This window comes from Microcaecilia unicolor, chromosome 1 (genome assembly GCF_901765095.1).
Source record: "Microcaecilia unicolor chromosome 1, aMicUni1.1, whole genome shotgun sequence".
Classification (NCBI taxonomy): Eukaryota; Metazoa; Chordata; class Amphibia; order Gymnophiona; family Siphonopidae; genus Microcaecilia; species Microcaecilia unicolor.
Window position 1 is genome coordinate 664,874,111 of NC_044031.1, and position 15,892 is coordinate 664,890,002.

At 43.1% G+C, this 15,892-nt stretch overlaps 1 protein-coding gene across 1 annotated transcript in view; it reads right to left on the minus strand.

The window, feature by feature from the left end:
* Positions 1–15,892, minus strand: part of CCDC33 (coiled-coil domain containing 33) — a 642,117-nt gene that overhangs the window by 327,443 nt on the left and 298,782 nt on the right. The window contains exon 10 of the mRNA XM_030187021.1: positions 1,831–1,960. Within this exon, the coding sequence (XP_030042881.1) occupies positions 1,831–1,960 (130 nt within the window). The remainder of the gene's footprint in view (positions 1–1,830; positions 1,961–15,892) is intronic.

Genomic DNA, 15,892 nt, shown 5'->3' on the forward strand with positions numbered 1-15,892 from the left:
TGGTCTGCCAAGTGGGGTATGCTCATGGGGATTTAGTTTTTTTTTGGGGGGTGGGGTCTGTAATGGGGGGATCCTTTTGGAAGAGGTGTCTTAATGTGGGTGGGTGTCTGATGCTAGGGTGTTTCGAGTAGGGGATTCCATGCTGAGGGGAGAGTGATCATGGACAAGATCTAATGCTGGGAGAGGAGTTGAAATCAGGGAGAGGGGACTGGTCTTATCCTTTACACCTGCCCCTTCAAGTAGACACCTAATGCCTTAGGGCATAAAACTCAGTCCTATCTTTCTCTGGTTTCACTTAGGCAGTTAAGTGCTGAATATTACACTTGACCAGATAAGGGATATGAGGTTGCACAAACCTGGATATTCAATGCCGATGCCCAGACATGGCCCAACACTGAATATTTAGGAATAATGCCACTGCTGGCCAAAAAAACCCACCAACTGCTACCAGCTGAACATTTATCCAAAGGGGATAATTATATAAAGGACTTGATGTGTAAACTTTGTTTTACATACTTACAAGGCCTCTTATAAAAGTCCCCCCCCCCCCAATGGGTTATACACAGTGACATAACGTGTACTTTTATACAACCTGCATGCAGGGCCAGCGTGAAGGAGATGCAAACAGGGCAACTGGTCTAGACCCCATACCATAGGGTGCCCCAAACATTCCCAGAGTTGAAGTATGTGTAGCTTGCCAGCCAGCTTTGGGGACCCCTTCCAAATTTCTAGCACCAGTCCTGCCCACATTTAGGTGTGTGTTCAGGAATGTTGTTTGGGCAAAGTACTGATGACATCATAAAGCACCAGTGTAGTTTATAAAACAATTAAGGGCCCTTTTACTAAACAGTGCTAAAAAGTGGCCTCCGCTATCCCCAGAATGGGTCTTTCCCACACACTAAGGCCACTTATAGCACTGACGTGAAATGGCCAATTTTTCTATTTCTGCAATAATGGTCATGCACTAATTTTTCCATTAGCACATGGCCAATACTGTCTGAACACTTATTGACACCTATTTTGTAGGTGGCAAGGGCTCATGCGCTAATTGGTAGCATGAGGCTAACCGATTAGTGCAGAGCATACCCACTCTCTGCTCCCAACGCTAAAAACCAAAAACTATATTTTAGCATGTGGGTAATGTGCATACATGCAAAAATTACTGCGGGACATCTGAATGCATTTTAATCTGCGGGAAGCATGCATCGGCAAAGGACCCCTTATTTATGCGTGTTCACCCATGTATATTTACACCTGCTCTTGATGAAATGTGAATATACACAGGTGCATCTTAGTAATCATTGTGAAGGTTTTATAAAGAAACACAGAAACTATAATGTCTTCACAAGGATCCTATTTTGAGGCTGTCTACTTGGTCTTCCAATCTAGGTGACTTGTTATAAAATTATCCTCTAAATGTTGAGTATAGAAATGGTAAGAATAATTTATATGAACAAATTATCTGTATAAAGTTGGGTCCCCTCAAGAATAAAGTATTTTATCCTATAATTGTCCTGCTGTTGTTTTTGGAAGAGTCCTGCTGGCTACACTACTCATCCTGTGAGCACTTTTACAAGCAGTGAGCTACAGTCTTCTGCTTCTGCAGCTTCCTTTCCTGTGCAAAGTTATGCCAGGATTTTCACTGTTCAGGGTTGAATGCGTAGTCTGGCTGAAAATCTGCATGAAGTTATGTGGATAAATTATCTATATAATTTTATGGCTGAATAGTTACCTCTCTGAATTTTTTTCTTACTACAGGAAAGCAAAGTAAATAACCTCATTTGAACAGAACTACAAATATCACAACATTACTGTACAGAACATGCTTACTTGATGTGACAGGGTAGTACTCAAGGACCAGGGCAGCTCCCTCTGAGAAGAGAGTAACTCCATCCTGGCCTTGGAAAAGGTAAAAGCAATTCCAGACTGGCTGTTCTGGTGGCATTCCAAGTGGAGACACCTAAAGGAGAAAAATATACAGCCTATATAATTTACATGTACTCTATAAAATTAAACAACTTTTAAAGATCAAATTTGTCCCTTCAATCTCTCTAGCTGTCATTGTTAATGGCATCAAGCTACTGTCACCATATCCATAGGTCATGGTTACAAAGTCTCTGTGGGACTGTTTGAGGCCCTTCCTAACGTCACTGTTACATTAGCAATGCTGGTTGAACAATGATTCTTCTGCTGCAAATAAGAGCTGTGTAGTAAGAAATTTAGCTCCCTCCCCCTACTCCATGTACATTGGTTTACCGACTACTGTTCCAGCATGTCTACCAATGCCCCAGTATTCAAATCTGCTTATTCCAGAATTAAGCCCTACATGTTTATGTTTATTCAGTCTTTATAAACCACCTTTTCTATACAAGCACCAAGGCAGCAAACAATCCAAATAGATACAATTAAAAAGGAGGAAGCAGAACTCCAATAATTAGGGAGGCATACACAATGTGGTGCCTGCATATATTGTAAATATGCTATGTGCACTGATCGGGTGTGGATTCATTCCATTGGTAGGGATTTTCAGTTGAGGACCAAGTCTGATTGTAATACTAAAAATGTGGTATATGGGATATGTTGCCCATGCCAATTATGGTATACTAGTAAAAAAAGGCCCGTTTCTGGGCAAGGAAACGGGCCCTAGGCAGGCAATTTCTCCCCGCCCCCCCCACCGTGCCGGCGAAAACCGCCCCCCACCGCCGTTGTGGACTACCTGTGCTGACGGGGGACCCAAACCCCTGACAGCCGAAGTGCTGTTGTGCTCTTCGCGTTGTTTCCTCAATCATCTTCTCTGGAAGTTCCTCTGCGTGCGTCTGACGTCAGACGCATGCAGAGAAACTTGCAGAGAAGATGATTGAGGAAGCAACACGAAGGGCACAACAGTACTTCGGCTGTTGGGGGTTTGGGTCCCCCGACAGCACAGGTAGTCCACAACGGCAGCGGGGGCGGTTTTTGGCAGGCCGGGGGGGGGGGGGGGGGTCGACAGGTTCGTGGAAGGGGGGAGTCGAGGGGGCCCTAGCGCGGGGGGTGACAGATGATTCCGAGGCAGGGGGAGGAGTAGTACTAGCAGACCACCTCCAGGGATCCATGGTCCCAAGCACAGAACGTTGGAGGTGAGAATTTTTATATAGGATTGGGGAAACCACACAGAAGATCAAGACATGAATTGCACAACATCTTCGCAATATTAGGCTTTAGAAAATTGACACGCCGTTAGTCTCTCATTGGTTACGATCATGTCATACTGTTGAGGATTTAAAGTTTGTGGTGCTATTCTTTTGGAAAAGGGAGGGGAGAAACTGTGAAAGGGAGCTGATTAGGAGAGAACAAAGAATGATATATAATTGGTGAATTGTGGAACCCTTTGGTTTAAATAAGGAGGTGGATTGGCCACTATTGATGACGCTATAAAGGAGCAAGAAGAGCAGATTCAGGTTCATTAAACCAATGTGAGCTGTTACAGCATACTGTGAGAAGGAAGAGGCTGTCCTACCCTGGTTAGGCCCCTAGAGGGCGCTGTTCCCCTAAAATGTCCAGGGAGAAGGGCTGGGTGAGTCACTAAAGGGAGCCAGTAAGGGGTGTATAGCAGGAGGTCGCTAGGACCGAGGAGAGTCCTGGGGATAGAAACAGGTGCAGCAGGTTTTGGGCTGGGTCCTGCTTGGCCATTAACCACTTAATACCCCACCTGAGTTGTGAGGGAGAGAGGAGAGCTAGCCGCTGCAGAAGAGAGCTGGTAGCTAAAGCAGGAAGATCCCCATGGAAAGTACTGGCTGAGCCCTATGGCCTGATGGTGAACTGTGTGTTACAAAGAAGGACTGAGTTAATACGGCTGGGATAAGAAGGCCCTAGAGTGTCAGGTATAAGAACTGTGTGTTACAAGGAAGGACTGTGTGTCCAGGTTACAAGGAAGGACTGGGTGTCCATGTTACCAGGAAGGACTGTGTGTCCAGGTGCTTAAGCTGGAAGATTGAACTGAGTAGGAAGAAATGTTTAAGCTGGAAGAACTGTTTAAGCTTGTAAAAGTGTTTTAAGCTGGAAGAAGTGTGCCCCAGGCAGCGGGAATAAAAGATTTGTATGGGAAATATCCTGTTGGTGAGACCTGACTATGTTTGCCTTTTGAGAAGCAGGTCACCCTGAGCAGAAAGGGGTAATAGACTAATTTACATAAAATCTGCATACTGAGAACCAGCTCACCCTGAGTGAAAGAGGGACGTGGGATCCTGAGGTGGGAGCTTCATCTTCACAATAGCCTCATTTTCACAATACACAGAGGGTAACCTTGGTGTACCAGGCAGTTATAAGAAGCTGTTAAAGGTATTTTCATGACTTTTTGATTTAATGTAATTTAAGATATTTGGTATGCATGATGTGTGGGGTAATTGTTGATGTTTTGTAGTAGGTCTCCTGAGGAAGGACATTGAAACATGGCCAGTGTTGAGACCGGATGGATACTTGTAATCATGTCTGAGAAGAGTGATCTATATTCAGACAAGACTCTGTGAAAGAGGGGATGCGAGCAGCGAAAATTCCATACCCGTTGCTGTTTAAGCTTTTTCAACATTTGAATTAGATTGAGTTAACCAGGAGTGGACTATAAGATTGGACCATAGACTTGGGATATAATATGTGGATATCAAACACACTGAAGATCGTTTTGTTGGATTAACTACGGTGTTTGCAGCAGAGAAGATTTACAGTGGGGGAAATAAGTATTTGATCCCTTGCTGATTTTGTAAGTTTGCCCACTGACAAAGACATGAGCAGCCCATAATTGAAGGGTAGGTTATTGGTAACAGTGAGAGATAGCACATCACAAATTAAATCCGGAAAATCACATTGTGGAAAGTATATGAATTTATTTGCATTCTGCAGAGGGAAATAAGTATTTGATCCCCCACCAACCAGTAAGAGATCTGGCCCCTACAGACCAGGTAGATGCTCCAAATCAACTCGTTACCTGCATGACAGACAGCTGTCGGCAATGGTCACCTGTATGAAAGACACCTGTCCACAGACTCAGTAAATCAGTCAGACTCTAACCTCTACAAAATGGCCAAGAGCAAGGAGCTGTCTAAGGATGTCAGGGACAAGATCATACACCTGCACAAGGCTGGAATGGGCTACAAAACCATCAGTAAGACGCTGGGCGAGAAGGAGACAACTGTTGGTGCCATAGTAAGAAAATGGAAGAAGTACAAAATGACTGTCAATCGACAAAGATCTGGGGCTCCACGCAAAATCTCACCTCGTGGGGTATCCTTGATCATGAGGAAGGTTAGAAATCAGCCTACAACTACAAGGGGGGAACTTGTCAATGATCTCAAGGCAGCTGGGACCACTGTCACCACGAAAACCATTGGTAACACATTACGACATAACGGATTGCAATCCTGCAGTGCCCGCAAGGTCCCCCTGCTCCGGAAGGCACATGTGACGGCCCGTCTGAAGTTTGCCAGTGAACACCTGGATGATGCCGAGAGTGATTGGGAGAAGGTGCTGTGGTCAGATGAGATAAAAATTGAGCTCTTTGGCATGAACTCAACTCGCCGTGTTTGGAGGAAGAGAAATGCTGCCTATGACCCAAAGAACACCGTCCCCACTGTCAAGCATGGAGGTGGAAATGTTATGTTTTGGGGGTGTTTCTCTGCTAAGGGCACAGGACTACTTCACCGCATCAATGGGAGAATGGATGGGGCCATGTACCGTACAATTCTGAGTGACAACCTCCTTCCCTCCGCCAGGGCCTTAAAAATGGGTCGTGGCTGGGTCTTCCAGCACGACAATGACCCAAAACATACAGCCAAGGCAACAAAGGAGTGGCTCAGGAAGAAGCACATTAGGGTCATGGAGTGGCCTAGCCAGTCACCAGACCTTAATCCCATTGAAAACTTATGGAGGGAGCTGAAGATGCGAGTTGCCAAGCGACAGCCCAGAACTCTTAATGATTTAGAGATGATCTGCAAAGAGGAGTGGACCAAAATTCCTCCTGACATGTGTGCAAACCTCATCATCAACTACAGAAGACGTCTGACCGCTGTGCTTGCCAACAAGGGTTTTGCCACCAAGTATTAGGTCTTGTTTGCCAGAGGGATTAAATACTTATTTCCCTCTGCAGAATGCAAATAAATTCATATACTTTCCACAATGTGATTTTCCGGATTTAATTTGTGATGTGCTATCTCTCACTGTTACCAATAACCTACCCTTCAATTATGGGCTGCTCATGTCTTTGTCAGTGGGCAAACTTACAAAATCAGCAAGGGATCAAATACTTATTTCCCCCACTGTACTAAATACAGCATGGATGAGAGACATTTATGGACTTGGTTGTTTAGTATTTGAATATTTTGATGATATATGAGGTATCAATTGTTTATGAGTGAGTGTGTAGTGAGTAATTAAATGATAAAGAGTAAATATATTTTGAAATTTATAACATATATGTAGTAGTCTGATGGATGGGCAATAATTAGATAGGAGAGAGAGAGGTATACAGGGAACCGACACAGTGACAGCCATGCCCTTCATTGATCCAAGCCACCAAAAGTGTAGATGTAAACTTTATGTGAGAGGGTTCACATTAAAGCTGCTTGGGGTGTGAATTCCAGAGCAAGGGGCGGCAGAAAAAGAAGGTAGGAGTCCATTTGGACTCCAACTGTGCAAGAAAGACAGAGGTATGTACAATCTGAATCCTGAGAATGATCGGCACCTGTACATATTTCGGTCGATATTCAGCCCACAGTTTTCAACATTTTTAGCCTTGGATATTCAGTGCTGGGCTATGTCTGGGCACTGGCATTGAATATCTGGGGCTAATTCACAATACTCTGGCCGCTGAAGCTTATGTGGGTCCAGGCTGAATATGGGTTGGGTCCTGGCTGTATATGGGTTGGAACCTCATAAAAATATATTGCCCAGATACTGATCCCCTCCCACCCCCAGAATAGAAAACATCCCTCCCAGCCCAACCCACCCACCCCCCAAAGATAGAGCAAGGTAGACCCAGGAACAATGTTCCCTCTTAGCTAAGCGGCAGTCCTCCACCTATATTCATACCAATGGAGGGCGCTGTTTTATTATCACATTTTCTTTTTTTCGTAATAATTTTTATTGAAATTTTTCAAGTTTTCCATCCTTCCATATAAACAGCACAACAGAAGCTTAAACAGTGACAGATGATACAATAGATCTGAAATTCCAAATCTAACCGTTAAATTTGCTAATCAATACTTATAAGAATCCCCCCTTGTACCGAACCCCCTTTTTCCCTTCCCCCCCCCCTCAACAATGGAGTTAAAAAAGAGTTTGCCTAACCGTCTCATAAGGTTGCCAAATTTTATGGAATATATGCATCTGACCTTTTCTCATCGCCGTTAGCCTAGACATCACATGTAGGTAATCAATTCTAGCCAATACTTCTTTGGTAGAGGGCATTGTCACCCTTTTCCAGGCTTTTGCAATTGCCATTTTTGCAGCCACTAACATCTGGATCGCCAGTTTATGCGTAAATTTTTTGCTACCCGGGGGCCTAGAGTGTAATAAACAAATTTCTGCTTGCTGTGGGTATTCTATTTGTATAGCTTTTTTCACTAATTCAATAATTTGTGACCAATATTTCTGGGCTTTTGGGCAATCCCACCAAATATGCATGAATGTGCCCCGCCCTCCACACTCCCTCCAACAGTTTGCTGAGACTCGGGGATATATTTTATGCAGTTTCTCTGGTGTATAATACCACCAGTATAATATTTTATATCCATTTTCTATTGTGGCCTGAGCGATGGAGGGCTTCAACAACTGTCTATAACTACTCTGCCACCATTCCGAAGAGAAATTCTTCTGCAGGGCACCTTCCCATTTCTCAGTGTAATGGTCCTGTGGTGTAGTGAGGAGTTGCAATGCTTTATAGATCCTAGTAATACTTCCTTTATTACCACCTCCCCTCAATGCCCTTTCAAGTTTTGTTTCCGCGAGTTCTAACTCATCCTTTGCCCTACAAGCAATATAGTTCCGCAGGCAGTTGTAATAGACCAGATCCCTATTGGCTAGCTCATATTCCTCCTGAAGTGTTTCGAAGGATTTTATATCTCCATTTTGCCAAACTTGATCTAATTTATATAACCCCTTATATGCCCATTGTTGAAATGTTTTCTCTGATTCTCCTAGCCGGAAGCCCGGGGCACTCCTAATCCCCATTTGTAGAAAGTATCTTCGTTCTGGAAATACCTTCCTGCGTAACTGAAGCCAAGTGCTCAATAGGTGACCTATCCCTATAGGGATCCTACGCTGGATACTCATTATTTCTTTTTCTGGTTTCCATAATATGTCTCCTAGAAATCGTGTACCTAGCCACGCCCGTTCCCAGTGAAGCCATTTCTTTACAATCATCGGGTCCCAATCCGCCAATATACGCATTTGGGCCGCCTGATAATAAAGATAAAAATTTGGGACTCCCATCCCACCTTGAGTTGGTGCTTGTAACATCACTGCCCTGTGCACTCTAGGAGGTCGTTTATTCCAAATGTACGCAAACACTTTTCTATTAAGGCGTTGAAAAAAGATGCGAGGTATTGGTACTGGCAGTGCCATAAATATATACAGTAGTTTAGGCAGTAGCATCATCTTTATGGCGTGAACTCTCCCCAACCAGGATAAATTCAATCCCTCCCATCTATCCAATTCTGCTAACATTTCTTTCACCTTTTGTGGGTAATTTGCCTGGTAGATCTGATCTATTTTCGGAGTAATCATCACTCCTAAATATCTAATGCCCTTAGTTACCCATTTGAATGGAAAATCCTTCTGGATTTGCTGGATCTCTAAGTCAGATGTAGTAAGATTGAGGAGTTCGGATTTAGTGGCATTAATTTTAAATCCCGATTTCAAACCAAATTGTGTTATTGTATGCATGACATTCGCTAATGAGATCTGGGGACGTGACAACGTCAGCAGAACATCGTCTGCAAATAACATAATCTTCTGTTCTTTCCATCCCCTTGTCACCCCCGACACTCCCTCATGTTCTCTAATCCTTTTGGCCAATGGCTCAATGGATAAAGCAAACAGAAGGGGCGACATTGCGCATCCCTGTCTAGTTCCCCTTCTTAAATGTAGGGGTTCAGAGTGAGAGCTATTTATTTTTAATATTGCCAACGGATTGGTGTATAGTAGTTGGATCCATCCCAAGTATCTGCCCTCTATGCCTATTTGTTTTAGCGTCTCGAAAAGAAACGACCACTCCACGCGATCAAACGCCTTCTCGGCATCAACTGAAAAGAGGATCATTGGTACTGCCGTATTCTCCTCTGCGTATTGAACAACATGCATCAAACTCCTGACATTATCAAATGTCTGTCTCCCTGTTATAAATCCTGCCTGATCCTCATGTATAAGCCTAGGCAAGATTCCCTGAATCCTACATGCCAAGATTTTGGTGAAAATTTTATAGTCTATATTTAACAAGGAGATTGGTCTATAGGATCCACATTGGGACTCATCCTTTCCCGGCTTCAGGATGAGGATCACCTCCGCCACCCTCCAGGAATATGGGAGCTCCTCCAAATCTTCAAAGGAATTAATCGCCTTTAATAAAACCGGGGCCAACCATTTATTAAATATTTTATAGAAGCGCGCGGGAAACCCGTCTAGTCCCGGAGCCTTATTAGTGGGGAGGGCCTCTATTGTTTCAGTTATCTCTTCTAGGGTAATATCCTGTGATAGCCTCTGCAGTTCTTCTCCTGTAAGTTTCGGTAGTGCCGTCTCCTGTAGGTAATTTATTATATCTCGAGGGGATGCTTTTTGTTCTGATTGGTATAATTGTTCATAAAATTGGCTAAAGGCTTCCTGAATCTGTTCCGTTTGTGTGCATCGAGCCCCCTCCTGGTCTATAATACCCGATATCCAATTACGCTGTGCCTGTTTCTTAAGTTTGTGTGCTAGCAGTCTACTGGCCCTATTTCCGAATTCAAAATGTTCCTGTTGAACCCGCTGGAGTTGAATAGTGATCTCTGCTAATTGTAGTTCATTTAACTGTAGCTGAGCCTGATGCAATTTCTGTTCAACACTAGGATTATTTGGGTCTGCCTTATGGTCTCTCTCCAGCTTTTCTAGCTGTTGGCGTATCGCTGCCTCTTGTGCTTTTTGTTTTTTAGAAAGGTGTGTCTGTAGTGCTATTAATTTACCTCGCAATACTGCCTTTAACCCCTCCCAAACACTCGTAGGGCGCACCTCCTCCGTATCATTTATCTCAATATATTCTCTTATATATTGTTCTACTTGTGTGATATTTTGTGGGTCTAAGAGAAGGGTTTCGTTTAACCTCCAATATTTACGCTTTTTATGTTCACCCCCCATTTTCAGGGTCAGTGCCACATAAGAGTGGTCTGACCAGCTACATGGCAATATCTCTATTTTCCCTAATGAATCACTCAGTTCTCCATCGCCCATCCAAAAATCAATTCTGGAGTATGACTTGTATTGAGGAGCATAATAGGTATAGTCTCTTTCACCCCCATGATGGGCCCTCCACAGGTCCCGCAAATTCCAACGATTTAACCATGCCCTTAATGCTAGTCTATCACTCTTGGCATACTCCACCTTCCCGCCAGAGTTGTCTACCCATGGATCCATAGTTAAGTTAAAATCACCTCCCACCAAAAGCTGACCTTTTGCATGATTTTGAATAATCTTCTCCAGGGATTCCAGAAACATCTTATGCCCCTCATTGGGGGCATATACATTTATCATAGTATAATATCTATCCTGTATGGACGCTATTATCAATACATATCTACCCTCTACATCTTTGATCACTCTATGTATGACCCAGGCAAATTTATCTGAGAGAGCCACCAGTACTCCTCTTTTCCTTTTTCCATCTGAACTAGATGCGCAATATATCTCAGGATATGGCGCATCAGGTGCTCATGATTGCATTTTAAGTGCGTCTCCTGTAGGAAGACAATGTCCGCCCCCAGGCGAAGCACATCTCCAAATAGCTGTTTTCGTTTTTGAGGAGTATTGAGGCCTCTAACATTTATAGTTATACATTTGCATTCCATCTATACATATTAAACAGGTCAACCTTATGTTTCCAATTCCACCATCTAAAGAGACCCTCTCTCCATACCCTTCCCTTCCTCCCTTGTGCCCTATAATCCCCTCTTCTTAACTCTTGCCCCTTATACCTCCACCCACTAATCCCCTTATTGTTAAATTCTCCCCCCCCCCCCCCCACCGTTTCAACCTTTGCGCTTCTTCCCTATGGAATTGGCGCTTCATGAGAGGAAGTGCAGTCTTGTCCAACAAATGCTAAGTAAAAAGAAAATCCCAACATTAATTCCAGTCTTAACTTGAATGCAACCAGAGCGTACTGCCTTGCTTCACTCCGTGTGCAGGACCCTCGCTCAGCCCATCCGTTTGGAACCATCGCCTTTTCTTCAGGTTAGGCGCTGAGCTGACTGTTGGCGCTCCAACCTCTTGCGGCCCACCCTTTGCCACTTTGAGTGAGGTCGATTTCCCATAGATGATTTCTGTGGTCTAGTTCTCGCTGGTTCCTCCGCTATTTCACCCTCCGGGATTATCACTCGGGCCTCCTCCAGTGACTTAACTTGGTGTTGCTGCCCATCTTTATAGAAAACCAGCGCAAATGGGTGCCTCCAGCGATAGCGCAGGCCCAACTCTCTCAATTTGGCTGTGAATGGCTTGAGTTCTGCTCGGCGTTTTAGTGTCGCCACTGCCAGGTCCTGATAGACTTCCACCCGGTATGTATCCCATTTAAAGTCTTCCTTCAGACGGGCGGCCTTCAAGATTCTTTCTTTTAATTTGAAGTCTCTGAAGCAAGCTATAATATCTCTCGGGAGGTTATTTCGGGTGGGCCCCATGGTTCGGTGCGCCCTCTCCAGTATCACCTGATCCGGAGCCATCAGGGCCTCAGCAGTCGAGAGTAGGGAGCTGACAATTTGTTGTACCACCGTTTCTGCCTCCTGGTAGGTGGGGGTATCGGGCAGCCCGCGAAATCGTAGATTGCAGCGACGGCTGCGATTCTCCAAGTCCTCAAGCTGGCCGTCGATACGCTGCTGCCCGATTTGCAAATCAATTATTTTTCTGTCCATCACTCCCATATCCTCTGTACAGTCTTCCAGTCTGGTCTCGACCTCCTCCACTCTATGCCCAATCTCTGCTATCTCACCCCTTAGCTCCTCTCCCAGAGTTTCCAGCTTTGTCCTCACCGCTTTTATATCAGTGCACATTTCTTTTAACCACGCTCGCAGCTCCGGAAAGCCCTTCTCCGCTTCCTCTACCGAATCTTGTGACAGGGGCTTGCCGGTGTTCGCTTGCTCCTCAAAAAGCTCCGGTGTGTTATAGACTTCGTCCTCCATATTTGCCATGCGTTTTGGGAGGCCGCTGCCCGAAAATGCGTACTGAGAAAGATTAGGCAGTTCGCCCCGCTTCTCCATCTTCTCGATCGATTCCAATGTTGTTCAGCGTGCAGTTCCTGCTTTTTAAGCCGTTTTCGATCGCTCGCAGAGAAGGATTATTGCTTATTTTACTTCAGGACTATCGGAGCCAGGCTTTCAAGCAGCCATTACCTCTGATGACGTCACTTCCTCCTTATTATCACATTTTCAATAGTGAGGGACAAGCAAGCTCTGCAGGACATCAGGGAACCTGCCTGTCCTTAGCAATTGGAAACACACTATTGAAAGTACCAACCCCCACTGGCAGCAATGCAGTTGGAGGACTCCCGCTTAGCTTAGAGAGAACAGTGCCCAGAACCCCCCTACTCCTGCCAGTCATTGAGCTGAACTACTAACGTTTTGCAGCCATTTATGTAAAACACATATTTTAGCATGTAAATTAAATACAGCTATACAAAGGTACAAATTATGCCCTCTCTTGGCACTGCTCAGTCCCCACTGGAACCATTCTCTGCTTTTTCAGTACTGTGTCACCAAATGAAACTCTGCTAAAGCACTATTACCCTGCAAACACTCTCTTAGTCACTGATAATGTAAATGATTTGTTTTACCAAAATGAGCAGCATTAGATATGGACATTACAGCAGCAACAAAGGTTAAAAAAATGAATAATTCCACCATTTCCCAAAAGCATAATGCAGGACTCTGAACTGGAAACAGGGAGGGAAAGAAGGCAATGGGTATGTGTCATCCTGAATGACAAAGGGTGATTCATAAGAAACCATCAGAAGACAACAAAAGTGAGTGATAAGTATAACAGCAGATGGGGAGAGAAGAATTACTGAACATGACTAACATGCAGTCACTATAGCTTGCTGAAGGAAAGTCATTAACCTTAGACAGTGCTTGTTGCAGCCTTTTACACTCAGCCTGGAAGAGCTCATTTACTTGGATCCATGAGGTCAGTGAGGATTATATACTGATGGGAATACTAATAGCAAGACTGGTCTCAGCTTTCTGATTTGGGTGGAGATAAAGGGGAAATCGAGGGTCAGTAGGAGATGAACCAAGCAATTACTCCAGGGGCCAGCTGTTTCCAGTATGTGAAAATATTTCTGCTGGCAAGTTGAGACTGTGCTGGAACTCCCACCTCCAGATGCTGTAATCTAAGTGGCAGCAAAAAACTTAGTTTTTTAGAACTCTTCCCACTGTCTTATTTCCTGCTCCACACTATTAAGGTTCTTTTCTAACAACCTTTCCATTTCCATCTTCACACATTTTACCTCTCACTGTTTTCAACTTCATGTCCCATTTATCTTCCCTACTGTGCTATCTCCCATTTATCTTAGTCCTCATTGTTCCTTTACCTTGATAGTTTCTTCTTAATATTTCATCATCACCCCGTTTCCTCACTTCCCTTGCTCTCTCTTTCATCACCTTCCACACATCCTTCGTGCTTGATGCAATATAACCTAGTTGCTGCCATGCCAGGCACTATTCTTCTTGTTCTAATTACAATTCACTCACTCCCATGTCTGCATTTAAGATTTTGGTACCAAAAGCAGAGCCAAACAGTAAGAGGGGTTCCTGTATCTTTAAGATCGGTTCAAGGAGTTGGACTTAAGACATTTTTATTTCGACAAGCTTTTAATCAGTAATGTTTAGTAACTCCTATTTATTTTGGAGGGTTATTGCTTGATATTTAACTAAGGTTGCATTTGTTTACTTTTTTGGCAGAAGTATGTGTTTTATTGTATTGTTTATGTTTTTAACTATGTATGTACTATTGTTACTAAAAGAACTTTCTAGATTGTGCAAGGTAGTAAATAATGTGAATAAATAAATACATAAATTCTCTATTCCAAAGCACTGAGCAAAGTTTGAACCTCTACTATATCTGTGACTTTGATTATGAAGCAGGGGCACTGATCTAGGGACAGTAATTATTCCTTGCTTACAGCTTGAAAATTTTTTTTATTTTCTCCCATTTTAAGTACCCCTAGACACATTTTTCTTCTTGTACTGGTTCCCACTCCAACCATCATCGTTCATACTCCAAGAGAGGTTTACATACGAAATTGCTAAAATCACCTGTCATAAACATTCATCCTTCTCAAAATGTCTGTGTTGTGTAAAAAGTGAACAATTTATTGGGTTGTCGCTGGAGCTGTCAAATCACATCAGATTATTGAAGCATAACTTGGGTAAAATCCAGGTTGTGTTTTTTTCCCAAGGCTTAAATCTCATTAAAATGCATCATCAAAATATGTGGTAGGACCAGCTGGCTAATTAACATACTGCTTTTTATACATCTTATTTAAAAACACCACACATTTCCAAACTGTTCATGAAAACTTTAATGGACATTGTTGAAGCAGTGCTAGGCATCATTATAATATGCAGTACAAGAAACACACAAGTACTAACTGGTCATGCTGAAAGATGTGCAAAAGACACTTGGAGTTGTGCAGAACCATTAACTGTTTCTCTTAATGCTAACCTTATTCACTAGAAGAGCAAAGTTCTACTGAATCTCATTCAGATCATAAGCTTGGAGTTTAGCAGCTGCCATTTTTTCACCTCTTGCTTGATATTCTGATTAGTAATCTTCCTAGTAATATGGTGCTTATTTTTGAAGCTCTATTCATGTTTTGAACATCTGAAAATCAGAAATCAGACATTCATACTTCATGGACATCCCAATAATGGTTTTATAAATCCAGGATATGGCCATCTAAAACTGCTGCACATCTATATGCCAAGGGGGCATTGTATGGGTATGTTTGGGTGAGATAAGAGAGGGGCTAAAATTACAGAAGGGGAAGGGACGTCCATTTTCAAAGAGATATTTAGACCTGGTACTGTGCTCTATAGAAAGGTACTCTAATTGAACAGTTCTCCACTCGAAGGAGTAAGGGAAGTCACAGTAGGTATTTTTCTGTTCCTGGAGGACTCACAATTTGAAAAAAAGGAAAGAAAATTACAAAGTGCTGCAGTGGGATTCAAATCAGCAACCTCTGGTTCTCTGCCCTAGATCTCAGCAGACTGTTCTAACCATTAGGCTATTCTTTCACATGGATGTATATGATATGATATATGTATAGGATGTATATGATATAACAATGTCAACAAATTTATGTAAGCCACATTGAGCCTGCAAATAGGTGGGGGAATGTGGGATACAAATGCAATAAATAAATAAATAAATAAATGTGGCCATTTTATAATGTGTGTAAAGTTCTATGGTCAGTAAGATGAGCTGGGTTTATTAAAAGGGGGCTATCCTTGAAAAAGCTATTAGCGAAACATGTGCCATATCGGATGAGAAGTTCTCCTGGGCCGACAAATTAAGAAGATACACAACTCTAGATGAGTATAAGTTTTAATATTTAAAAGAATAAGAATTAGTTTATAGAAACATGGGCCGATGATGAAGATGTGAAGATATAAATCCCAGAAGATGAAACAGA